Source organism: Emydura macquarii, unplaced genomic scaffold (assembly GCF_026122565.2).
Source record: "Emydura macquarii macquarii isolate MOO-44397 ecotype Brisbane River unplaced genomic scaffold, CSIRO-AGI_Emac_v2 contig_499, whole genome shotgun sequence".
NCBI lineage: Eukaryota > Metazoa > Chordata > Testudines > Chelidae > Emydura > Emydura macquarii.
Window position 1 is genome coordinate 4779862 of NW_027130636.1, and position 27722 is coordinate 4807583.

The window sequence follows — 27722 nt, forward strand, 5'->3', positions numbered from 1 at the left end:
CAGATCCCAGGGAGGCACCGGATCTCCGACCTGCAGGTATAGCCTCTCCACCCCTTTGAGGAACCTGACTGGGGTGGGAGAATAGAGACCGTCCTTCCATCGGCTGGTGGAAGGCTGAGATGGCCGCCAGGTGCACCTTCAGGGAGGCCAGTGCTAGACCCTGGAGTTTCAAATGGAGGAGATACTCCAAAATCGCCTGTATGGCCGAACAGCTCGGTGAGATACCCCGGGACTCCGCCCAAAAGGTAAAACGCTTCCACTTGGCCCGGTACACCACCTGAGTGGAAGGTTTTCTGCTGCCCAGCAGAACCTTCTGGACCTGTATGGAGTAGGCGCTCTCTCCCTCCGTCAACCACGGAGTCTCCATGCCGTCAGGTGGAGGGAGTCCAGGTCCGGGTGCAGCAGGCGACCCTGGTCCTGGGAGAGCAGGTCGTAGCGCCTCAGGAGTGGGATCGGCATGGCGATGGACAGGTCCAGCAACATGCTGAACCAATGCTGTCTCAGCCATGCTAGGGCAATCAATATGATGTCCGCTTTGTCCCTCTTGATCTTCAAGAGGACTTTGGGCAGCAGCGGAATGGGGGGAAATGCATACATGAGGGTTCCCGTCCAGTCTAGAAGGAACACATCAGAGAAGGAGCCCGGCTCGCAACCTCGGAGCGAGCAGAACCTTGGGCACTTCCTGTTCCAGGACGACGTGAACAGGTCCAGTTGGGGAACACCCCACTTTCGGAAAATTGAAGTCACCACCTCCGGGTGCAGTGACCAGTCGTGGCGGGGTAAGAACGACTTGCTGAGGCGATCCGCCTCGTCGTTCCTGATCCCCAGGAGGTGAGAGGCAGATACGTGAAAGTCGTGCCTGACAGCAAAGTCCCAAAGTCAAATTGCCTCCTGGCAAAGAGCCGAGGAGCATGCTGCCCCCTGCCTGTTCATATAGAACATCGCCACCGTATTGTCCATGAGGACCTGTACCATCCTGCCCATTAGGAATCTGAGGAAGTCCTTGCAGGCCAAGCAGACTGTCTTGAACTCCCTAAGATTGATGTGAAGACACCTCTCGTCTGTCGACCAGAGCCCCTGGGTGCTCAGGTCGCTGCTGATGTGGGCCCCCCATCCCACATCTGAGACGTCTGTAATCAGGGTTACTGAAGGAGCCAAGTCTCTGAAGGGGACCCCTCAGAACCTCCCCCGGTTCCCTCCACCAATCCAGGGAGGACAGTACCCAGGTGGGGACAGTGACTATCCTGTTCAGCGAATGTCTGGGTGGCATGTATACTGAGGCCAACCACGCCTGGAGAGACCTGAACTTGAGGCGAGCCAGCCTCACCACATACGTACAGGCTGCCATGTTCTCCCAACAGCTGGAGGCAGTGCCTGGCTGCCGTCGTGGGGGACCTGTGGAGATCGGTGATTATGGCAGCCACCTCCTCGAAGCGAGGCAGTGGGAGGAAGGCTCTGGCATGGGTGGCATCCAGGGTGGCCCTGATGAATTCTATGCGCTGCACCAGGGTGAGCGTGGAATCTGCTCGTTGATGAGCAGCCCCAGTCTGGTGCATGTCACACAGGTGAGAGTTAGGCTGTTCCTCACGTGGGCCCTGGACCTGCCCCGGATCAGCCAGTCGTCCAGGTATGGGAAGATCTGGACCCCTTTGTGGCGCAGGTGAGCGGCCACCACCGCCATACACTTTGTAAAGACCTTGGGGGCTGACGAGAGGCCAAAGGGCAGGGCCAAGAACTGGTAGTGGCAGCCAGCTACCATGAACCTGAGGAACCTTCTGTGACCGGGGAGAATAGTAATATGAAAATATGCATCTTTGAGGTTGAGGGCAGCATACCAGTCCCCTGGATCTAGCGTGGGAATGATGGAGGCTAGGGAAACCATGCGGAACCTGATGCGTCTGATGCACCTGTTCAGACGGTGGAGATCTAATATCGGCCTCAGGCCTCCCTTGGCCTTGGGAATGAGGAAGTATCGTGAGTAAAATCCTCTTCCACAGCTCTGAGCAGGAGGAGGGAGTTGACCTCCTGTATGAGGAGTTGCTCGTGAGAGAGGTCCCTGAGGAGGGACGGGGTAGGGAGAGAGTCCGGGGGGAAGGCCGTAAACTGAAGGGCATAGCCCCTGAGGACTACCCTGAGGACCCAGTGGTCCATGGTGATGGTTTCCCACTCGGCATAGTACGGCCAGAGCCTGTGGGCAAAGGGCCGGGAAAGATCCAGGAGGAAAGGAGGAGTGCCACCCTCGTGCGCATCATCAAAACCTTTTATTATTGTTATTGCCCTTGCTTGGGCCTTGCTGGGGCCCCACCGAAAATCCCAGGCAGTCGCAGTGGTTGGGCGCCCTGAATCGGTCCCGACCCCTCCTAGGCTTAGCAGGTCTGGGGGGGCGGCCTGGGTGGAGGTTGAGGCTGCGACTGACGTCTCGAGGCCTGAGGTGTGTAGAGCCCTTGGGTCCTTAGAATAGCCCGAGAATCCTTCTGGACATGAAGATTTTGGTCAGTCTGGTCAGAGAAGAGGCCAGTGATGTCAAAAGGAAGGTCTTGGATGGCTTGCTGGATCTCTTGAGACAACCCTGAGGACTGAAGCCAGGAGCAGCAGTGCATGGTGATGCTTGAAGTCATAGCCCTGTTGGCGGTATCCGCCGCATCACTGGCTGACTGTAAGGCCGTGTTTGCCACTGCCGCACCCTCCTGGGTCACAGTGGCAAAGTCCGCAGCCTGGTCTGGGGGCAACACCGATGCAAACCTCTGCAGCGAGGACCACAGGTTGAGGTTATACCTCCTGAGAAGCGCCTGGTGGTTTGTGACCCTCAGCTGCAAGGCTGCAGCAGAGTAGACCTTTCGGCCAAAAAGGTCTAACTTCTTACTGTCCTTGTCTTTTGGGGTATTGCCCTGGCCACCCTGGCGGTCCCACTGGTTAGCAGCGTCCACCACCAGTATCTCCGGGGCAGGGTGGGTGTATAAAAAGTCAAACCCTTCCTTTGGGACATAATATTTACGTTTGGCGCCCTTGGAGGTGGGAGCCACCAAGGATGGGGTTTGCCAGAGGGCACTGGCAAGTTTCATGATCCTCTCGTGCACGGGCAGGGCAACTTGTGATGGCCCTGCCGACCCCGATACCCCAAAGAGGGGGTCCTCCTCCTCGGACATCTCCCTGAGCTCCATGTTGAGGTTGCTTGCCATCCTCTTGAGAAGGTCCTGGTGAACCTGAAATCAAAGAGGGGAGCCTTATGATCCCTGGCTGCCGCATCATCAGGGGAGGACGACGATGACTGCGGAAGGGGCCCCAGGAAGGGACCTTCCTCGGGGTCCAAACCCTTGTCAGAGGGGAGGCCCTGGTCTGGTTGACTCAGAGGTGGGGGCACTGGCTGAGCCACGGATGAGTGGATAGACATGGTCCCCTGGCCCATCGTGGTACCCCACGGCCCCCAGTACAGCAACTGCCAGGGCCCTTGGGGCCATGCCGGTGCAGGCATCGGTGCCTGCTGGGTTACCTCTGGATGGTGGCCCCGTGACCTGGAGCTGTTGGATCAACATTTGCGGCTCGGGGGTGGTGAGCGGCCCCGAGATGACGAGGACGACCGACGGTGCCAATGTTTACGGTACTGTCAGGTGGACGAGCTGCTGGAGGAGCTGGACGTTGATCGCCTCCTCCGCCTCAACCTCTTTCGACGATGCTTCCACCTCAGGACTGGGAGCGGTGTCGCCTCTGAACGCAATCGGTTCCAGAGCAAGCGGTGCCGAGGCAGGCGGTTCAGCAGCAGTCGGTGCCGAGGCAGTCAGTACCTGGGCAGGCTGCAGAGCCGGCGCCGGGGACTGATGGTGGCACGGACTGCGTGCCAGGGATCTCAACCGGTGCCCTCTGCGCATTGGGCTGCGCACCGGGGTTGGAGATCAGTGCCGAGCAGGGCTCTGTACCGAGGTACGAGAGCTGGAGCTGCGACCCCTGCGCGAGGCAGAACTGGAGGGCGTCACCTCGCGCGTTTGCCTCTCAACTGCCCTCAGTGCCACAGTGTCGAGGAGCTCGACGACTCAGAGTCAGAGCTAGGAGGGGAGCCCGCACTCTCGACCCTCCTTGACCGTCTGGGGGGGGAGACCTCGATTCCTGTCTGTGCCACTCAACAGGAGCACCCAGCATGGGTTTTCCCTGAGACACCTGTCCCTGTGCCCTCGGCTGACGGGGGGACGGAGGCGTGGGCATGCCCATGAGGGTGCATGCTGCCGCGAATGCCTCCGGTGTAGACGGCCCTTGCAGAGGCACTCCTCCATCCCCAGGAGTCAGGGGAGGCTCCCTGCAAGGAGATGCCGGAGACGGAGTACTCTCCACGGCACGTGGCTGAGGCATCTCCTGAGTCACCCCGTTGTACCGGTCGCAGGGGGGAGTCCATGTGGGCGGCCTCAGGCTGCTTCTTTTTCTTCGACACCGAAGACCTCGGTGCCGGTGCTGGCGGGGCACTCCGCACAGACGAGATGCTCGATGCCGCCGGAGATCGAGATGGTTCGGAGTCCGGGCGGAGCGTGAACTCCATCAGAATCACCTTCAGCCGGGCGTCCCGCTCTTTCTGGGTCCGAGGCTTGAAGGTCCTACAAATTTTACACTTTTCCTTTCTATGCTGCTCTCCGAGGCATCGGAGGCAGCGATTGTGAAGGTCACTCATGGCAAAAGCCTTAGCACATAGAGTGCAGGCTTTAAAGCCGGTGGAGCCTGGCATGGCTCAACCGCAAGCCCCTAAGGGCAACTATCTAACTCACTATAAACTAATAACTATTAACAACCACTTAACGAACAATGAACTAACTAGAATGCCAAAGTGGTGCTACTTGCAACAGCAAGAGGCAACATTCCAGCAACCATCACAGGCAGAAAGAAGGAATTGAGGGCCTGCAGGGTCGGCAGCACCCTATGTACTGTGGCATGAGCGCGGTACTCCAGGGGGTGCCTGAGCACACCCTACAGGGCTTGCTAAGGGGAAAAAAGTTCCGGGAATCTGTGCACAGGGCGCGCACACACCTATTTTCGAGCAATCACTCGAAGGGAGAAGTTTTGTTTTCAACCAACTGGAATTTTCCAACAAAAAATCCCCACATTTAATTTTAAAAATTCCAACCAGCTACAGAGGTGACTAATATCTGTCATGTGGTTTTTGCTGTCTCTCTCAAGCTCTGCCTAGGGGAGAGCTGTGTGTGTAGTGTGATATGCTGAACTGTGTAGTTAGCAAAGTTAACTATTCCATTCAGTAATACTTATAGGGAAAAACAATGAAGAGTTAATGTAGATTGTAAAATGTACATTGATATTTCTGCCCGTAGTCTTGCTTCCCCACTCTTCTCTGTTTTGTCCTTTTCTTTTTTGCATTCTGTTTGGTCTCTGCTTTGCCCTTTCCTTCTCTTGGGTGGCGCTCAGCTGACTTTAAAGCCTGGGAGAATCTAAACTCCTAATTCCCCAGTGCCCAGACAGTTCCTGAGTTTCTGCCATCTGGGCTTCATTTTCACATCTTCCCCATCCAATCCCTACTTCAGTGCAGGTCCCAAAGAGTACTCTCCCTGAGGATCTTTTGCACCTGATACAATCTCCCCATCTCTATCCACACCTGGTGAAGAAAGAGGTTGCAGTAGCATATATTTTTCTCCCCTTGGTTTAAGCTCCTAATCTGCATTAGCCTTGCTCTTCTTCTCTCCTCCCTTCTTCTGTGACCCTGTCTACACTTATCTGCGAGATTCGGCAGCAGTTGACGGGAGTTACGCAAAGTACACAAAAAACTTGCCTAACTCCCGTCAACTGCTGAGCTTCTCTTCTGTGCTCCATCTTCACTGCGCTGCACCGACGGGAACACTGTTCCCATTGACGCAGTGCTACGCTACTTGTGTAGCTGGTCTTAGTACATCGATTTCTAGATCAACTGAGCGAGTCTTCACTGACCGCTCTGTAGATCCAGAGAAATTGATCTGATGGCGGCAAATTTGCCGCTGTCAGTGTAGCCATAGCCTGTCTCCCTCACACTCTTCAATACCTCAGTACAGAGCACAGGGAAACAATTGACAAAGGAAGCAGTGAGGGGGAGACAGGCAGCTACTGGCTGTTGCTTAAAATGTTAGGGATCAGAATTAAAAAAATTACAGTAAATCAGACTCAGGAGGATAAGGGTATAAGAATATAAGTGTTTTTAAAAAGGGAAAACAATATACATAGAAATTTTAAAATGACTATGTGTATGATGAGTTCCTGAGGAGTAGCAGTGTTAGTCTGTTTTTAGCAAAACAGCTAGAGTTCTGTGGCACCTTAAAAACTAACAAATTTATTTGGGCATAAGCTTTCATGGGCAGAAACCCACTTCGTCGGATGCATGAAGTGGAAACTTCAGTTAGGTTTATATATACACATGCAAGGATGGGTGAGTTACATCACAGTGAGGAGGGCGAGTGTTAACGAGGTTAATACAATCTGGATTTGGGCATAAGCTTTCATGGGCAGAAACCCACTTCGTCGGATGCATGAAGTGGAAACTTCAGTTAGGTTTATATATACACATGCAAGGATGGGTGAGTTACATCACAGTGAGGAGGGCGAGTGTTGACGAGGTTAATACAATCTGGATGGATGAGGCCATTCACAACAGTTGATGAGAAGGTGTGAATGTCAAAAGAGGGAACTTTATTTTTTGTAGTGGGCTAGCCACTCCCAGTCACTATTCAGACCTAGTCTGATAGTGTCAAGTTTCCACATGAGTTCCAGCAATGCAGTTTCATGTTGGAGTTTGTTTCTGAAAATCTGGTATGACTATTCTCCTGTTTTAACAGGACTTTCCCGTTTCGTCCCTCTGTCTTCTTAAGTTGGAAACTATATACCACAAACTTGCTTGCTCTTAAAACTGTTGTAGAGCTTGTGATATAGCAAGGACAGAGGGCAGCAGGAGGGTCCATCTATTTGCAAACCAGGAAGTGGGCGAGCGCCAGCCCGCCCACCGCTAAAGGCCCCTCCCCCAGCCTAAGGGAAGGAGCCACTGAGCCTGGAACACAACTGATTACTTGGGACAACTAATGAAAAAACAGGAAGGGACATGAGGGTCACAGGTTTAAACGAAGGGTTTCTGAAGGTTTTTTGTTGAAGTATGGCAACTTTCAAGTCTGTTACTGAGTGTCCAGGGAGAATGAAGTGCTCTCCTACTGGTTTTCGAATGTTACCATTCCTGATGTCTGATTTGTATCCATTTATTCTTTTGCGCAGAGAAAGTCCAGTTTGGCCAATGTACATGGCAGTGCTGACACATGATGGCATATATCACATTAGTAGATGTGCAGGTGAATGAGCTCCTGATGGTGTGGCTGATGTGGTTAGGACTGTGATGGTGTCACTTGAGTAGATATGTGGGCAGAGTTGGCAATGGGGTTTGTTGCAAGGATATGTTCCTGGGTTAGTGTTTCTATTGCATGGTGTGCAGTTGCTGGTGAGTGTATGTGTATGACGGGAAGTCCAGCTGAAATGTCTTAGTTAAAGCAGTGGTACAAATGTACTGGAGACCTGCTGCGTGGTGTGGTGATCTAACTGTTTTTGACAAATGGCAATATACTGGGCAAGAGTAGACTTGGTATTCAGGGGTGAGTTTATTAATGTTATGACTGGCAATGCTAGGGGAATGAAAAATCCAACAAAAAGGAAAAGGATGAAAAAGGATTTTCTTACAATAGTCTATTTACATGACAAACTTGAAGAAAAATGATGATAAATACCTGAATAGTTCTTGTACACAGTTACCAAATATCTCTCAGGGCAATCTAATAGAAGAGGGGTGACAATCCTCTTTGCTAAACACTTCCTTTTTATTGTTTCACCACAACTCATAGATGCAAAGGGCACATATATATTAATTAAAGGATCCTTGAAAGGTAAACTTCTTATCTTAGGCAATGTGTATGCCCTCCATCAAGGGCAAGCTTCTTTTTTTTTAAATGAAATTTTTACGGACTCAGGAAGTTTTTGGGAAAGGAAATTTAACTAGATGCTTAATTCCATTTTGAATTGACCAAATGGACACAGAAGACATTTGGGAGACACTAAAACAGAATTATTGCATACTTAGGCCACCTCTATACGTACAGAGCTGCAGTGTCGCAGCTACACCAGTACAGCTGTGCTATGGCAGCATGTGTGGTGAAGACGCTCTTGGCCAATGGCAGAGAGCTCTCCTGTTGGCATTAAAAAAAAAAAATCACCTCCGCGAGTGGCATAAGCTATGTCAGTGGGATCACGGCAGGGGTTGTGCATATGAACACTTACATCTGTGTAACTTATGTCGCTCAGGGGGTTGAATATTCACACCCCTGAGCAACATAAGTTTTGCCGACATAGGCCGTAGCGTAGACATAGCCTTAGAAAATAAGGATCTAATGGATGTCTTGCAGAGGTAAATCCCACCTCTTTAAAAATTGACAATTTTTACTTAACTAAAAAGAAACATCAAAGTGAGGCTGCTGAATTTCAGCAATTTTGACACAGCCTTACTAGCTAGGAAGATACTAAGAGAGAGAGAGAGTATTCCCCATCAAAGTAACCTTTAGCCCAGGAGCCACAAGATCATGAGTTCAAATTTCAGTGGTTCCACAGACTGGTGTTAATATTCCTGTGTGCTTCACAGCCCTTTTTACTGACTAAGGGTTAAGGAGGCAGGAGTGTATGTTACTTTTGAAAAATAGAACTTACTTTCTTAAGTCTCTTAGGTGCTTTTGACAATTTCACCATATTTCTGGCACAGCTAGAACTAAAGTCCATGTCTCTACCATGGCAGAACTAAGTGTTGAGTACTTAAGTTCATTCCTTCTCAAAAACAGTAGGCCAAATCTTTGTGTTTGGCTATGTTGTCTGCAAAAATGTGGCTATTCCTGCACACTCACTTCTACAAAACACTTACAGAAAAATGAATGATACATTCTTTAATTAAATTATTGGATGCTATTTGCTCTACGTGATAGTTTTCTGATTAAAGCACTGAGCTCTGTCTGGATAACCAAACTCTATCCTTAGCTCAGTCTCAAAATTCCTACAGGAATTAGAGCAAGTCAATGAAGCCCGTGATTTCAATGGTGGCTACTAAGTGATAAGATTTTTAATTATTTTCATATTATAGGTTATTTTGAAAAACGATTAAAAAGTTGCATTTTTAAAAATCCAATCTCAAACTAACATAAAAAGGCAGATTAGTATTTTTGGTAATTGTAATAATATGTGATGAAAGGAGACTGCTATGCTTTTTAGTTTTTTGCTGTACGTGTTCTAAGGTCCCCACTACACATTTACTCTTTCAAAGGCTGATCTCTTTATATGTTTTTTCCAACTCTCTCAGAAAAACCAGTATTAAAATGTTTCTTCTCTTTAGTATACAATTATAAAATACAAAACTTGATTTCATATTTTAGACGTGTATGGCTTATTCAATTATAAAATACTTTATAAAGGGGAGGAAAAGGATTTTATTTTCCACTTATCACCGACATTCAGCTTAAAAAGCAAGGAAATTATTAAAGACTGTTTAAGACTATTTAAGGTTGCATAAACATAACACTTACCCAACGCAAAACCTTCAATGTAAGAAAATGTCCAATTAAGGGTTCCATCCTTCTTTAACATACTATAACACCAACACATCACACACTCCATTTTCACTCCCAACTTCAACCTTCTGTAAGTAATCCTAGATGCCTCCAACATGTAAAACACAACTCCCCACTTCCTGTGACAGAATGTATGTGTCCACGCCCTTCACACTACTGTAATAATCTATGTACAAAAGTATGCCTTCTGAGATATCATTTAAAACTTATAATTTACTTATCAATAATATCACAGCAAAATTCATGCAGCAGCATTATATGTGAAGTTATAAACATAAGCTGAGATCAAGACTAAAAGTGTGTTTTCTGGAAAAGTCTGGAGAGTGTTCAAACCAGTTCCTCAGAGACAACAGGCAAGATGATGCCTCAGCTAGATGTAAACAAGGCTGATGGACTATTACCTGCTAAGTGGTCATTCTTTGGCAGGAAAGGGGGCAGAGGCAAAAAATCTACATCTTAGCAAAGAAACAGCATGGATTCCCTTCCACACACATTGCCTGTTGCTTCTCTCAGCTGGAAGTGCATCTCAAATGGGGGGTTAGGACTATAAAAAGGAGCAGACACCCCAAAACACCCCCCTTTCTCTCTCTGTCTATCAATTCACGGTGCCAGAAGGGACAAAGGAAGCAGCCACTGAACTGGAAAAGGGGTCCTGTCCTAAGAAGCTTGGTTAGTAAGACTGCTGACAACATGTGGTGAGAAAACTATGCTTTGAATTTAACATAGGTTGTTAAATTAGGCACCAGTGGTATTTTATCTTTATTTTTCTTAAAACCATTTCTGACTTTTATGCCTCATTACTTGTACTGACTTAAAATCTCTCTCTTTGTAGTTAATAAGCTTATTTTATCTAATTCAGTGCATTGAAGTGTTTGGGAAACTTCATTTGGAGTGGCAAGTTATATGCATATTATATTTATTAAAGCAATAATGACTATATATAATTTGTATTTTGCAGAACAGGGCTGGGCAGTACAGGACATACATTTCTGGGGGGAAATCTAGGACCTAGGGTGTTTTAGGGTCACCCTACGATATAACCAAAGCTCATAAAAGCCAAGGTGTGGCTGGCTGGTTGCAGCACACACACAGACATAGCTGCAAGTAACTTGCATGCTGGAGGCTCTGAGCAGTCCAGACTGGAGACTAAACAGCAAAGCAGTATAAAGGGTACCTGAGGTTAGAGTACAAGGGTGACACAGCTACTCATTAGTCTGGATTGTACGCTGGATATATCACACCACCCTGCTTCAAATTATTGTCCCTTCTCTCTTTCATCTCCAAACTCTTAGAATATGCTGTTTACAACTGTTGTGTCAAGTCCTCTCCTCCATTCTAGATGCAAATGTTTTTGCTCCCGACATGACCACCTGTGACTCTGGAATCACTATGATCACTAATGCAGACACGCCTTTCTCTGCTGTTACTTTTTCCATCCCATCCTTTATTTATTTACCTGTTTTATATTAGCTAAATACTAATTGGTAACATCTCTAGGGAATATGTTTTCATTGAGTTAATTACTTTTCAGCACCTCGCTGAATATTTAATCTATCCTGTATCTGTTGTCCTTGGATGCTACTGCTACTGAAAAACAGCAATGGTTAGAGTTAAGGTTAGGGGGTAGGATTAAGGTTAGGTGTCAGGGTTAGCACTTAATTAGAAAAAAAATTAACCAAAATGCAATTATACACTTTGCATTTGAAGTTTTTCATTTACTCTTCTATGGAGGTCACCTCTTTTACTCTATAGGTCATGATTTACAAGTGAGCAATGTGTTATTGTGAATGAAAGGAGCTCATGATGACCCACAAGGCAGTTGAAGATGATGCAGGAAATTGACAATGGATGGTACAAAATGGACAGATAATAAAAGATGCAAATCTAGATGATAAAACTAGGTAAATTTTAAAAGAACAAACCTCCTGCAACAGATCCTCTACAGAATGATTGAATCGGTCCACAAATTCATCAATCAGCTGGCTGTGGGCTATGTCGACTCTATTCTGGATGGTATATTCTTCACTGCATAGGATACTATAGGTTTTGCTGCAGGCTTCTAGAACATCTGATTCTACATGCTTCTCCACAACAAACTTAATCTGTTTTAACAAGGCATCCAGATGCTGTAGACCAGACAGAAAAGTCAATTTTCACATTAGATAGAATATTACATAAACAATCAAACTTAAAAAGAGTTTGTTAAGTAATAGATTAAAGCAGGAAAAGATTACTACATACTATTCCAAATATAGCCATTTAATATGAACACAACTAATCTGTCAGTTGAAAGCCATTAGAGCGCCTGCATAGTGTACCATACCTTCTCCATTCTGCCTGTACTGTAGATTTCCAGGTCAAAATACTGGGGAATTTGCAGGAGGTTTGCTACTTTCTCTGCATCAGCAGAATACTAGAGATTATAGAAACAAAGAAAGTGAAGAACAATTAATATCTACAGTACAGAACAAAGAAACTGTGTACATTAACATCAGTAAAAATAATTCTGTGGGGAACTGTACCTTTGAAAGTAACAAAGGAAGTGCAATAATGAAATGTTCAGTCAATTTGTTTCTGTCATCTATCTGAGTTTTTCTTTCTTTTGCAGTTAACACCTGTAAAAATAAGGAAATAATAATTAAATCTCTTAATGTCATTAATCCAATAATAAATTGAAGAGTCAAGATCCTAAAAGTGGAAGCTAATTCAAAATAAAAACCAGTGTAGGCATTTTTGAAAGAAAGAGACAGACAGACATCAAGGATAAAGAGCATATGAATGTGAAAGCAATAAGAACTCCAGTTACCTTAAGGGAAAACCTTCATTGTGATATTGTTTCCACACATCCCCCATTCTTGTGACCATATCTGGGCACGACTGATGTCAATGGAAATTTTGTTATTGCCTACAATGGGACCAACATTTGGCCCTCAAAGGTTAACCAGCTGTATCAATCTGCCTTAGGATGGCTTCATAGATTCCAAAGCCAGAAATGACCATTGGGATCATCCAATCCAACCTCCTGTATAACATAGGCCATAGAATTTCCCCCAAAATAATTCCTAGAGTGTATCTTTTAGAAAAACATCCAAACTTGATTTAAAAATTATTAGTGATGGAGAATCTACCATGGCCCTTGCTAAGTTGTTCCAATGGTTAATTACTCTCACTGTAAAATTTACAACCTTATTTCCAGTCTGAATTTGTCTAGCTTCATCTTCCAGCCATTGGATTGTGTTAGACCTTTTCTGCAAGACTGAAGAGCCCAGATTAAATATTTGTTACCCATGGACGTACTTATAGTCTGTCATCAAATCACCCCTTACCCTTTTCTTTGTTAAGCTAAATAGCTTATTCTCCTTGAGTCTATCCCTAGAAGTCATATCTTCCAATCATTTAATGATTCTCGTGGCTCTTTTCTGAACCCGCTCCAATTTATGAACGTCCTTCTTGAATTGTGGGCACCATAACCAGACAAAGTACTCCAGGAGCAGTTGTACCAGTGCCAGTTCAGAGGTAAAATAACCTCTCTACCTGAGATGCCCATTTATGCATCTAAGAATCACATTGGTTCTATTGGCAACAGCATCACACTGGGAGTCACAGTAAGTGGGGTGCAAGAAAACCCAGACTCTGTTCAAGAACCCCACAGACAAGGCACTTTTCAAGGTCTTGGGACATGGAGGCCTTAGGGCTTGCATCTAGATCAGACCACAGACCCTCCTGACAGTAGTCAGTAAGATGCATAGATCTGGTGTAAGAAGACAGGCAGGGATTCAACAGGCATGCCACTAGGAAGGGTCTGTCGCAGTGGTAGGGCCAGAAAGGAGAATGACCCAAAGTGACTCCATTACCTGCTGCTACTGCAAACACCCCAAACATTTGTATGTTCCCTTACACAGTGAACCATTATAGGCAATCCTGAGCTGCTGCTGGTACAAGGCCAGCATCTCATAGTCCCAGTCCAGGTGATCAGTACATTACTGGTAGAGTCTGGGTCTAAACCAGACTTACAGTCAGATAGCCAAGGTCAATGGAAACATGGTTGACCTTCAACAACCCAATTAATATCTCCATTTTAGACTCTAGTCATAATTTTTGTAGATTGGAATAATCAGACAGGAGAAATCACCACCCAGCTCCCAGTGCCCTAAGTTGGAACAACGTTACATTTGCAACTGGTGCAGGGAGTTCTTTCCCCAGTACTTCTCGGAAGGGTGAGAAAAACATCCAGACTCCTGACCTATTTTTTTGGCTAGACATCTGAAAGGAAGTTGCTCATTTCTGTGCGTCCTGATTTCTCCATTAGTGGCACCTGAGGGCCCTAAAGGCACCAGTAGGTCTTCTCCCATGAATGGAAGTTCCTTTTCTGAGAGAGGCAGGTGTTGATTTGATGGTCTCTGAGAAAAATGCAGCTGGACATCAGTATGTATTGGTAATTGTGGATTATGGTAGTCAATCCCCCAACCTTGGCTGGGGGATGACAATCTCAAGTGCCTAGTGAGTCACAGTGAAGGACTACTGAGTCTCTGGACTGAAGACGGAAGGACTGGTTAGCCCAGGGAGGGCACAGACTACTGAGCCTTTGGACATGTGGAGAAGGATACTTTACCTTGGAAGAGGAGGATTTTTTGTTGGCTGAAGGGTCAAACTACTCTAGCAGTGGAAGGAAGCGGAGGCACAACTGCATTTAGGTAACAGATGAGGTGAACACTCCTTCACACAAACATGTCAGGGCATGGAAATGCACAGTTACGGCACATAAAAAACTTTATCTCAGCCCTCAAATGGCATCATGAGGAAAAATAAATATATATATATCTATAAAAAAAATTAAACGATCTTGAAAAATCAGTTATTTGATGTTTTATTCATAAACACATGATTATTGCATGGCATTGTATGTTGATTTATTTTAAATTTGACCTTTACTCTGCAATTCCTTGTTTTGAAATGCTTGTTTTTGAGATAATTACAGCATGCATATAATGTGTCTTACCCTCAAATTACTGATTTATTCTCTCACCCTTAACTTCATCTTAAGTCTGAGAATTTCTCTTTTTTTATTATTAAATAATTTCAAATCTGAAAGTTGAAAAACAAACCCAAAGAATATGCCACCATGGGTGACTGACAAGGAATGGCAGATATGGAGTATAAGTCTGCCAAGCTGACAAGCTCTGGTCACTTTGCACTGAAGTCAAGTTGCACAATGCAACTGGAAAATACGAGCAAGTTAAAAAGTGAATCTAGAACTTAATTTTCCATTGACTTAGTTATCTGGAACATCAGATAATGTTTGAAAATGTTTTAATTATTTTTTCAAAAATGCACAGACAAACTTGCCAAGTAAACTCACAGGATATGAATTTGTGGAGTTTGACTATCAGCATTGTAAATAAATAGATATTAATTTTTAAAAAATTCTGATTAATTCTCCAAGGGCAGATGGGGGTCATGTAGCAGGGGAGACTGCGGCTGCATGGGGAGGGAGACATTCGCAGTTAGCAGAAATGTAAGTGGAGCATGGAGTGGGCTGACTGTGGATGACGGAGAAGGGAAGGTCGGGGGGATGAGTGAGGATGTAATGGGGGCAGAAAATTTAATGGCAATATTTAGGGTAGCGTGGGTAAGAAGATACAAATTCTCAGAAATTTCATTCTGTACAAAAAGGGTTAGTGTTGTAATCTGGGGGATATTTCAGTGTATCCTTCACATGTAACAAAGTTGAATTCTTGCTTTAAATGCAAAACTCAGCTAAGTCCTAACAATGCACATAGTGGGCCAGATACTCATCTGGAGTAAATCTGAACGGCTTCACTGAAGTCAATGGTGCATTTTTAACCCACAGTAGGAGTAGAAACCAGATAGCACTGCATGTCATTAGGAAGGGTGCACCAGACCACCAAACTTCATAAACTGTATAAATAAGTCAAAAGCACAAAAACATAAATGGCCCTACTGTGCACTTGGTAGAGTAATTTTTGTGTGTGGAAATTCTGGGGCCAATCACAGAATTTCAGATTAAGGTGGTTGTTTTAGTTATCTTAAGTATCTATTTTCATACTTTTGAGTACTTTGAGGGATTTTTTTTATATATATATATATATATATATATATATATATATATTGAAAATGCAACATTAACTAGGCTTTCTAACATTTGTGGCTTTCGAAATGTTCGAAACATTTGTATCTAACATTCTGCTAGTATTTTATTTTATTCCTTCCTCAGTTCCAAATTCTTTTTTTTTTTTTTTTTAAAAGAAGGTCACAGATTTTTCGATTTTTCACTCCAGGTTCACCAAGAGTTTTGCCAAGGAATGTGTAATATATAACTCAGGGCCTGATTCCTTGTTGCCTTACATCTTGATTAGTCATGTACACCAGTGAAAAATCAGGTAAAAGTGCTGTGAAAAACTACCAAATCAGAATGGTAGCATTTTACATTTGCTTCATATTCACTTTACCCTGCTGTAAATGACTACAAAGTGTAAATCCCTAGGGGTTACAGTGTAGCTCTTGAGTCCTTTAAAGTGTGAAGAGATACATCCATCGAGTCTTCAAACAGCTTGTGACCATCAAAGGGGTGGTCTTTGACAATACTATGAACCTTCTGTGGAAAGCCCAACAGCTGTTGCCAAGATGCTCTTCTCGTGACCGTTGCAATGGAAATAGATCGCCCTGCAGTATCTGCTGCAACCAAGGAGGCCTGGAGCAATGTCTATGCTAAGAGCTGACCCTCTTGTTTAATGGGCTTAAACTGGTCCCAATGTTCTTCTGGCAGGGAGATTCTCAATAAAATAATTGAATCTGTTATAATTTAAATAGTCGTATTTCAACATGTACACCTGATGGTTCACTATCCTCAACTGGTGTGTGACTAAAACAGGATTTATGACCCCAAAAATCGAGCCTCTTGTGGTTCTTATTGTGAAGGGTGGACTTTTGAGTTATGTTGTCTGCTTTGTTCATTACTGGTCTCCCTCGCGAGGGAATTCAGAGGTGGGTGAGAAAATGGAAACTCCGACTCTCTAGCTGGAACATAATACTTTTGATCTATCCTCTTGCAGGTAGGCTGTGTGGCGTCAGGGGTTAGCCAAACCATCTTAGCAGGTTCCATAAGAACTTTATTGACTAGAATGACAATCTTCATAGATGTCAAAGTGACATATCTAGAAGTTTATGTTGAAACACCTGAACCTCTTCTATGGGAATTTGCAGCATGTCAAGCAATCTACTTCATCAGGGACTGCAATAGAAGGTGGTGGAGGCATGTCAGCTTAATTAGGAGATGAAGAAATATTAGTAAGAGATGTCACCTTCACATTGACCCTTGCCTCTTGCTCTTAACAGATTTCTCTGGCCTCTGGCACAGATGATGGTAAAGGGGGTTGAAGATAAAAAGCTCTTCTCTGTTCCCTTCAGTTGTGCGACGACCTTGGTGTTTATTGTTGGCGATAGAACACCCACAGATCCCAGCAAAGCCACTGAAGAGGCTCAAATGGCATTGGCTGTGGCAGCCATCGGTGTTCCTGTTATGTGGCTGTTATTTAGGTCTATCTCCTGTAATATAGGAGGGAATATGATGTGTCCTAGAATAGGTAGGGGAACCCTGCACTGAAATTTGAGAATCTGATGAGTCCTCTTCCACATACAGTAAGGGAGGAGATAGCTGTTTCTTGCTATGGGATTCCCTCAGTATCATAGGTAGGTGAGCAGTCTGGTACCGTTGATTTTCTTGTTATTGGTATTGCGTGTTGTTCTGGGTCGGGCTTGGACTTTTCAACCCCATCTCTACTGCTCGGAGTACGGATATCTGAACTTGGTAATGAGTCTGTCTTAGATGATTGACTCCTCTTTGCCTTTGCTGTACTGTTCTCACTCAGGACTCGCATAGAACTTCCCTTGGGATCTGAGGTCTCTGTAGCCTTCTTGTGAGACAGTGACCATGACCTTTTTGGAGATTTACTCCTTACCTCCTACTTAGAGGCAGATGTGGATGAGGATTTTGGTTCCATAGATGTATTTGGTGCCATGATACTGCATACCTCTCTACTGGTCTCTGGTGACAAATGTCAATGTGGACGTCGCACTAGCTTTATTGGGAAGTCTATGTACACAGGGGTCTTCCACGCCTGGATTTGAAGCTGGATGTAAATCTTGCTCCACCATTAGGAATTAAAACTTAATTTCTCTATTTTTTCAAGATCTACCCTTGAAGGAAGTGCAGCTCTTGCACATAATAAGGATATGAGTATCACCCAGACAGCAGAGGGACTGGGAGTGTCCATCACTTATTGGAATAGCCTCACAACAGGAAAGGAACCTCTTGAATCCTGGGAAGCCTGGTATTCCTGAGCAAAACTGACAAAAATGTAACCACTAGAAAGGGAAATCTCCTAACTACAGAACTAACTCTATGAATAAAAAGTTTTGTTTGTTTGGTTTTTTTTTTTTAAAGAAAAGAAAAGAAAAGAAAAGAAAAAGAAAAGAAAAAGAAAGGGAACAATTGTTCCAAGAACGATAACGTCATAAGGTAAATCTGAGAAAAAGCTAAATATTAGCGAACAGGCACACAGTAGACTCTGTCTCGGGCCAAACGAGGCTGAGAAGGAACTGAGGACGGTTTGCCTGCGCAGCCCTATATAGCCTCCACATGGCACATGAGGATCAATGGGACGCATGCATGGACCGAAGAGGCACTGCCACCACAAATCTCTGATCCAAGTTAGAGGGAACAAGCACATGTCAAGGGCAGTACCCACAAGGATACTACTCAAAGAAGAAATATCACTGACACATTAACATAAAAAGCCTGGGGGATTACTCTTTATTTCTTACTGTTTGTGGTTTTAAGTCTGGTGTTACTTCTCCTTAGAAACGTTAACCAAACATAACAACTGTGTGCGTCTGTAATACTAGAATTGTGAACAACAGTATGTTGCCACCACGGAGGCTCTTTTGGCTACGTGTCAGCAATCTGGATGCGTATGTCTGGGATTTGTATTACTGTGTATTGTTTCCTATCCAAGAGACATGCATTATTTTTATTATTATTCATAGCATTCTGCAAGGGCAGAGTTAAGTAAGTTTAACTGGTTATGACTAGTATCTGTGGATGAGAAGAGCTGATTTGCTGGGGAATGGAAAGTCTGCATGCTCCTTTCTAACCAAGCAATTTGTACCAATTTCTGCAAGAACCAAAAAACAGTTTCTTTTAAAAAAATCCAATTTTAAATAGGAAAACCATGTGAAAAGTGGAAATTCCTCGCAACTCCTTTATGGAAATCACCTTCAGAAACCTTTCGTGTACTTAAATTTTGTTACAATATTTGATGCAACTGTAACACCTATTTCAACAACAGTCTACAGCGATGATATAGGAATGTGAATCTTATTCTGTGAAGCTGAGGAATAGTGACAATCAGCATTTCTGAACCCATTGCCATGCTTGCAGTACTGCTGCAAACTGATTTGACAACAGTTACCTAAGTAAAGCAGTTGTTAATTTTGTCTGTGTATAGTTTTTAAATCAGAGAATAAAGAATTTTCATAAATTTATCATCTGTCATTTTCACCAAAAGCAGTCCAAAAAAATGAGATGCCTTGTCTAAAAATCTGAAGAAAGTAATTTTCTCACGATACAATTTTACAACTACGTAACAATTAGGAATGCAAAAGAACTTTTAAAAATTCAAACATATTCAGATTTATAACTTCCATTACTTTTCCTCCAAACAAATTCAAGTCAGAACTGAATTAGGTAGTTACAAAAGTCCCATAAAAATATCTGTCAACTGTCAACTACAGGAAGTCAGAGTAGATGATCATAATGGTCCCTTCTGATCTTAAAGTCTACAAGTCACAATCTGTTATTCTGGTTCCATAATATATCAATAAAATATCATCAAAGAATCATTGTGTATAAAGCCAAAAGGGACCACCAGATCATCTAGTCTGATCTCCTGTATGTCACAGGCCACAAACGCCATCCACACACTAAACCCAATAGATGTAAATATTACAACATACGTATACCTATAAGCATTTCATAGTAGTGCAAAAGTCTGAACCATCTATTTCAATAAAACTCACTCTCTTGCCAGTACCCCTGCCCACTGGAGGATGTGCTTCAGCAGCTTGTCGTATTGTACACACCATCAACTCAATCAGAGCACTCTCTTGTCGGTCAGACATTGCTGTGGAGAAAGAAAAGGAAAGATTTGATTAATTGCATTAAGGTAACCATATAAATGGTGATTTTATGGAATGTATCCATTAAATGCAGTAAGCTAGTCAATAGTAAAACTTGCAAGGGTACCTAAGTGATTTAGAAGCACAAGTCCCATTTTCAAAAGTGGTTTAGGGTCTGATTTTCCAAGGCATTTAGGAGCCTAAAGATGCAGATAGGTGCCTAACGAGATTTTTAAAAAGCATCTAGGTGCCTTACACCAATTGATTTAATCAGGAGATAGGTGCCTAGGTGCTTGTGAAACACTGATTAGGCATCTAAATACCTTTGAATATCTGGACCTAAGGTCACTATTGAAAATGGGACTTGGGTACTTCTGAAAATTCTACCCTGAAGCTAAAAGTTCATTTAGGATACAATCAATACAGTACCATTATATAAGCTTTTCAAGATCATCTATTTCACCATTATCAAAAATTCCTGGATTAACACATTTTAAGGTCAGAAGAGATGATTATGATAATCTACTCTGACCTCCTGCATAACATAGGCCATAGAGTTCTACCCAGTTATTCCTGCATCAAGCCTGTAAGTTCTGGTTGAGCTAAAAATCTTTGAGAGAGGCAACCAGCTTTGATTAAAATACTTCAAATGATGAAGAATCCACCACACTCTGAATTGTTCAAGTAGTTGACTAAACTCACTGTAAAATGCATATCTCATTTCCAGTTAGAATGTATTTAGCTTCACCATCCACCCACTGTACCCAGTTATGTGTTTGTCTCCTAGATCAGAGAGCTTCTCCTCATATAGGCACTTATAGACTGTGATCAAGTCACCTCTTAACCCTCTCTTTTGCAAGCAAAATAGATTGTGATCCTTAAATCTCTGACCCTACGGCAGGTTTTCCAGCTCTCAAATAATTTTTGTGGTCCTTTTCTAAATCCTTTCCAATTTTTCAACATCCTTTTAAAAGTGTGGATGCTGCAACTCATGTATCTCACATACATGGGTAAAATCATCTTCCTGCTCCTGCTTGATATTCCCGTTTATACATCCAAAGATTGCATTAACCCTCTTAGTCACAGCATTGCATTGGGAGCTAACGTTCATTTGGTTAGCCATTATAACCCCAAAGTTCTTTTCAGAGTTACCATTTTCCAAGATACTGTCCCCTACATTGTAAGTGTGGTCTGCGTTCTTTGTTCCCAGATATATGAGACCTTGCATTCGGTTGTATAGAAATGAATGTTTGATCATGCCCATTTTATCAAATTACCCAGATTACTCTGTAACAATGACCTGTCTTCCTTATATTCATCCCCTAACCAATTTTTTGTCATTTGCAAACTTTAGCAAGTATTTAATATTTTCTTCCTGATCATTGATAAGAATATTAATTAGCACTGGGCCAATAACCAATTCTTGTGGGATTAAACTAGAAGAACACACATTCAGTAACTATTCTCCATTAACAATTACATTTTATGATCTATCAGTGAGCCAGCCTCTACTCAATTTAATATATACCACACTGATTTTGTATAGTGCCAATTTTTTTAATTAGAATGTCCTGCAGTACTAAGTCAAATCCCTTACAAATCCAACACAGTCCATCACCTTTACCAACAAGGCTTGCAGTTTCATCGAACAATAGTATCAAATTGGTCTGACAAGATCTATTTTCCATAATTTCATGTTGAATGGTATTAATTGTATTACCATCTGTTCCTTCCTTCATGGGTGAATTTTAGAGCAGCTGTATCATGATTTTTCCTGTGATCAATGTTAGGCTAACAGACTTGTTCATCACCTTTACTTTTTTAAAACACCACCACATTAGCCTTTGAAATACTAAAGTCTCTGGAGCTCTGCACCAGCGCAGGTATCTGCCTGGATGGAGCCTTTATGTAGTCTAGTGATCACAGCAGTATACTCAGAGCAAAAACTCACAGCTTCTATTCTTGACTTTGTCATTGAATTGGGTACCTTAACTTTCCCATGCCTTGGTTTACTCCATTTAGAAAAAAGCTGTTACTACAGTGATCATTATTATTATAAATAATTTTAAATTTATAATAATGCAGCCATCCAAAGTTCTGCACCAATGTAGGTTTTTTTTAGTTGTTTTATACTAAAACAATGATGATGTGTGTAAATACTGGGTGGGATTTTCAAAATCACCTGACTTAGGAGCTGTGAGGATGGGACACAGGGAGACTGCGCCTAAGTCATTTAAGCACTTTTAAACCTCTCACCCATTGTGTTCACCAGGATTAGATTTTAAGAGCTTGTATTTTATAAATAATGTGATATATAATTATACCGAAAAATCAAAACTGACTTTTGAAATAAAGTTGTTTGGTTTTGGAATTTCCCAGGTTTATATAATATTTTATATTTTGATTTCTGGAGGTAAATGAAGATAGTTTAAAAAATATAAATAAATAAAAGGAAAGTGTCACCAGATTATTCAATTAAAGGACTAAATGGTGAAGCTAACAATGCTTCCTGCATAGCACTTACTCTTTCAGTACATGTCTGACAAAATATTCTTGTTCTTTCCCCATGTACATCAATTAGATATGAAACTTGGACAGTAAAGTCTATTTTCACCTATTCACTAAACAGGCATAGTATATTAGAGCAATACATCCAAAACTAGAAGCCACATCTTCTGGTTCCATAGCCTTTGATAAACTATTAGGTCACAGCGTTTTAGTTACCCTATCAAAGTATGTCAATGCAAATACTGGGCATGTGTTCTCTACTGCATATTTTGCCCATCTTTTACTCATTTTGCAAAATGTCCACAAAAGGTGCAGACCAATGGAAAACTAAGCTCAAAGGGAGTGATTTACTCTATACCAAATTATTCCATTGATTTTATGCCCAGTATTTTGGACTCACCTAGTGGTTCCTCATACCTGTAGCCATCAAACCAATTTACAAATAAGGTTATGAATTATTATGTACATTTTACTAACAAAGGGCAGAGATTTGAACAGATTTGTCAGAGTCACTGTACTCTAGTGGATAAATTCTATGGATCTTGCCACCTCAAAGACCAGGTTTCTGGTGCCAGGTCTTGCCATAAATGTACTAACTATAACTTTTGGCAAGTCTTTAAGCTTTGTTCCTCAGCTACACCATCTGGAAAACTGACCCTGCACATTTCCACTAAGCCATGGGGATATTTTGATAAGTAATGTACAAAGAAAAGCACTTTTATTTGAAGTAGGATTTTCCCTTCACTTTTGAGAAGTAGCCTCGGCAAATCTGGAGGTTGATGATAATCTCTGCTACCCCTTTTTCTCCATTAGTTTTAATGGCAGAAAATCTTATCTATTTTCTGGCAATTTCTTAAACATTCTGTAGACTTAAGATCAATATGGACCAGTGTGATTATCTAGTCTGATCTCTGGCATAACACAATCATAGATTTAAATGATTTCTGCAGTTAGCCAAGCCAACAACTACAACTGGAGCGTATCTTAAAAAAAAAATCCAGTCAATTTAAAAACGTCAAGTGATAGAATGTTTATCACATCCTACAGTAATCTTTTCCAATGGTTAATTGCCATCTCTTTTAAAAATGTTCACCTTATTACCAGTTTGAATTCTTGTTATATCTTTGTTTGCTAGATTAAAAAGTCTTCCAGTATCAGATATCTTCTCTCTGTGTACCTGCCCTTAAAACTCATCACTTATATGAGCAAAAATCAAAATCTACCTCAAAGACTTTCAGGCCTGAAAGGAGCATTGTGATCATACAGTCTGACCTCCCGCATACTGGCACTGAACCTCACCCACCCATCCCAGCAAGTGATCCATGCCCCAGGCTGCAAAGGAAGGTGAAACCTGGGGGAAAATTCCTTCCTGACCCCGAACATGGTGATCAGATAGACCCTGAGCATGTGGTGGCAGCCAGACACCTCAGAAAGAAGTCACTAGTAACTGCGAGCCCTCCCATCTAGTGTCCCAACTCTAGCCACTGGAGATATTTGCTCCTAGCAGTTGCAGATGGGCCACATCATTGGTGGCAATGTCATCATACCACCCCCTACATAAACTTACCACCCTCAGTCTTGAAACCAGTTAGGTTTTTGCCAACACCGCTCCCCTTGAGAGGCTATTCCAATATACCATATTTCAAATGTTGTGGTGTAATATGATAATCTTGGTCTCTTTATAAACATTTGTAATATAAGTATTTCAATATCATTTAATTTCTTTTAGTGTAATTGAAATGGATTTCTCCAATTGCTTGCGTGTAACACGATGGGAAGCTATGTAGTTTAAGGTTATCTTGAACTTCAGTGGCACCAGCACCCAACTAATGGCCCAAAATGATTCTCTAAAGCCCTTCTAGGCAACTGGACTTGAGTAGCCTGTCATCCAGAGAAAGAAAAGCTCAGACGTTACCATCCTGTGCAGTTATACTGTCACTACCACCAAATATTTTGGGAAGACATTACCAATACTAGCCTAAAAACACAAAACGTACTCCCCATACCCCCAATTTACATGATGCTTTACAAGACACATGGACGTTGCAGGAAAAAAGAGAACTGTTCAACTAATTTACACCCTCCTTAACCCACTCCCTCAAAAACCTAGGGGAATACAGGATTTATGGCATTACCTGAAGGTCAAACAAACCCAGACTTTGTTGGACTGGGTGTATGAGGTGAGGAACGCTAGATTCAAGAATCTCTTGCTGAAAACTGTGCCACCAGCCTCCCCAAGCTCAGGCACATCAGATGATTTCATAGGCCATGCATTACAAAAGGAAAAAGGTGGCCTCTGAATATTCAGGGCTAGAACTTTATTGATAGGTCAAGATCAGCACTTTGAATTATGAAAACTGTTAGTGTCATTCCCTTTTTAGAAATCTGAATGTCACAGAGTACCAGACCCTAATGCCCTGTTCTAGGAATGCAGGGCTCTTCTGTTGAGTAATCCTAAATGCTTATGCTAAGACGCTGAACTAAGATAAGGTACTCTCTGCTGACTTATTCTGGCAGCACACATAGGACAGAAATCTGGAAGGCACTAGAGAGCTAGGACAGAGGTGGTCCTGGAAGAAAACTCCAAGAAATGGAGCCTTTCCCGCTGCTGGGGGAAAGGTTAGTGACTTTCTAATGGACTAGAAAATGTTCCATGTTGCAAATTAGTGGCTAGCAGTGTGAGAAGCTTAGGAAGAGGGTGTTGTAGAGCCAATAGTTATTTACACAAATGCATAGCCACTGTCCAGTGTAGGTTAAATGAGGTAGTAAAGGAGAAAGAGGTGCTGCTGCAGTGGCAGGCACTGGGTGGGCCCTTGCTGTGCATTGTATTTGGGGAGGGGGAGCTTCAATGGGTGATGCAGAAAACTCATTCAAGCCTTCTTCCCTTACATAAGGAAATGGTAAAAAGATGTGAGGCCTTCTTGGCACTAATCTTTGGTTGGCTCCCAGGAACTGGTTAGGGGTAGCCTCCTCTTAAGGATTTCTTTGTCTTATTAACTGCACTGGATATACCTTGCAAGGTACTTTGTGTGGGGAGGAACTGCCTGGCTGCGTTAAGTTGTACCAAATCAAAGTTGAAGCCTTGGCTTTAACCAAATTACTCTGTGTAGTTCTTATTGTGGTATCTGGGCCAAGCTTGACGAGAAAGCTTTGGCTGTGGTTTACACAGTATTATTGTCTGGGGTTATCCGTACAGCCAAGAAAGAAGAAAGATTCAAAATTAAATATTTCTCAGTTGAGGATGGTGTTAGGACTCAATCCATTGACACTGACATACAATGATGTTTAAGATATATCCCTATATATACAAAATCATCCACACTGTCAAGAGTGCATAGGCACCTTCCTCTGAAAGATTCATAATTTCCCAAGCATAATCCCATTCAATTTTTATTTAGTTGATAAAGCTGAATTTCTGAGATACAGGATAGACCAAGGCCTGTCCTTTTGGGTATCAGGAAGTACCTGAAATAAAACCTCTGCCCTGCTTCACCTAGAGGCATAGGCTTAATGTTATTCTTTGACAAGAACATCTCTTTGTAATAATGTTAAGCTCCAGAGAACTCTCAAGAGGACCAATTTGGGGAAATTCATTTGAAATGGATTTTGCACCCTTTTCAACAATGCTTAGGGCAAGTGCTTAAAGTAACCAGGAGTATGTAACAGGAGCAGCCAACAGTCACACCATCAGGTGCAGCAACTCTGGGTCTGGATGGAGTATTTGGCTGTAATGCTGTGAAATCAGGCCTGAATGGTCCAGGAGCACAATTGGAAGCTGAACAAGTATTTGTAACACGTCTGTCAGACAGAACTGTGTCAGTCAACATGGAGCAATAAGAACGAAGGTTGCCTTCTCTCTTCTGAGCTTGGAAATCACCATGAGTGTGGAAGGAACAGTTTTATATACTTTATTTTTTGTATTCTACTTTTATACCTAGTTATATATTCTATTCTGTATTAAGCTTTTAAGACTCCGTCTTGTATGCTAAAGATTCCATCTTGGATTTTTAGTAGCTTTCTCAGCCCTGAAACAGGAACATTTTGCAGATGTTGCAGGTTTTTGCAGCTGTCAGTAGATAACGGGACATTGCTAGCTAGCTTCAAAAGATAGTTATGGTAATCAGGGGCCCTGTTCAATTAGCAATATGGAGGAATTTCTTAGTATATCTTAGTGTAGAAAAGGTTGAGCTAATGGAAACGTACTGCAATACGTCATCTTTTTCTTTGTTCTCTGTCTGAATACTGTATAAAACTTAGTGATGTGAGTCTGTAAGGTAGAAGTCCTCGGGAGCCTTAGGGTAACCGACACTTCTCTGAGCTGCTCCAAATTAACTGCCTCAAAGAACTTCGCACTCAAGTAATTTAGGAGGGCCCTGAGCTTTCTACGACACGAGAAACAAGGAAACAGGTGAAAAGACATAAACAAGTCTCTGTTTGTTATAGGAGAAAGGCATCTGGTAATGATTCTGGGCTCAGTCTCTCTCTAGAGCAGAAGTTCTGACATTTGGCGTTTTCACTGATGGCAAACAAGTCTATAAAGGAGGATCCCCACAGGTGGAATATCAGCTTCATTGTGGATCTGTGCAAGGACCATTAGTGTTGGTAACAGACTGCCTGCTCAGGAAATCTGACCAGTTGTTGCTGACCCCGGGAGGAGAAGGGTCACCAGAGTATCCCATTCTGATGGGTGACAGAGAAGGCAGATGATGGGCATCTCTGAGTGTCATGATTGTTTTTGTGATGGGTTTTTGCTCCAGCTACCTGTTTTGAAGGAATGGGCAAGCCCAGTATTTCTGCTGTGGCTTCCTATATGGGTCAGTGTGTAAATTCCCTGCTGATCTCAGGGTGATCCTGAACTCCTTTAAGGAGTGAAGCGCTTGGTCAGTTCCTTTGTTGAAGAGCTCCATCCCTTTAAACAGGAAGCCTTGTACTGTGTCCTGGACCTCTTTTGGTATTCTGGAAGCTATAGTCAGGAGGTCTGGCTCATGGACACAGCCGTGAATGTCGACTGAGTCCATATCAGAGTCCTGTGGCACTTTTGCCAGGAAGGGAGTAATCCTCTCCAACAAAGTCTCGTAGTTTGCCACATGGAGTTGCAGTAAGGTGTACTGGTAGGTGCTTAAAAAGGTCTACTGTTTGGGGAGGGGACTGGAGGTCAATTTATTTTGATTTTTCCAGCTTTGAGTGCCCGAAGTTTTGCAGGGCATGTGATATTGCTTCTCCACCCATTTAAATGTGGGTGGGATAGTAGCTGGGGTTTGCCAGAGCATCTTGGCTGATTTCAGTGCACCTCAACAAGACAAAATAAGCACCTTGTGTGGCCATCATTCAAAGGCATGACAGCGTGACAGGAGAAGCAGTTCTTAAAACTGGGAAACCTGCAGTCGACTATCCAGACTATCAGTGCTGAGATAG

General features: G+C 43.1%; 1 protein-coding gene across 5 annotated transcripts in view; it reads right to left on the bottom strand.

The window, feature by feature from the left end:
• The window catches only part of STAG1 (STAG1 cohesin complex component), a 322525-nt gene that overhangs the window by 76216 nt on the left and 218587 nt on the right, over positions 1–27722 (bottom strand). For all 5 annotated transcript variants that reach the window (XM_067538793.1, XM_067538794.1, XM_067538795.1 and 2 more), the window contains 4 exons: positions 19701–19804; positions 12125–12217; positions 11926–12015; positions 11525–11728 (listed from right to left, as the gene is read on the bottom strand). In XM_067538793.1, coding sequence (XP_067394894.1) covers positions 11525–11728; positions 11926–12015; positions 12125–12217; positions 19701–19804 — 491 coding nt within the window. The remainder of the gene's footprint in view (positions 1–11524; positions 11729–11925; positions 12016–12124; positions 12218–19700; positions 19805–27722) is intronic.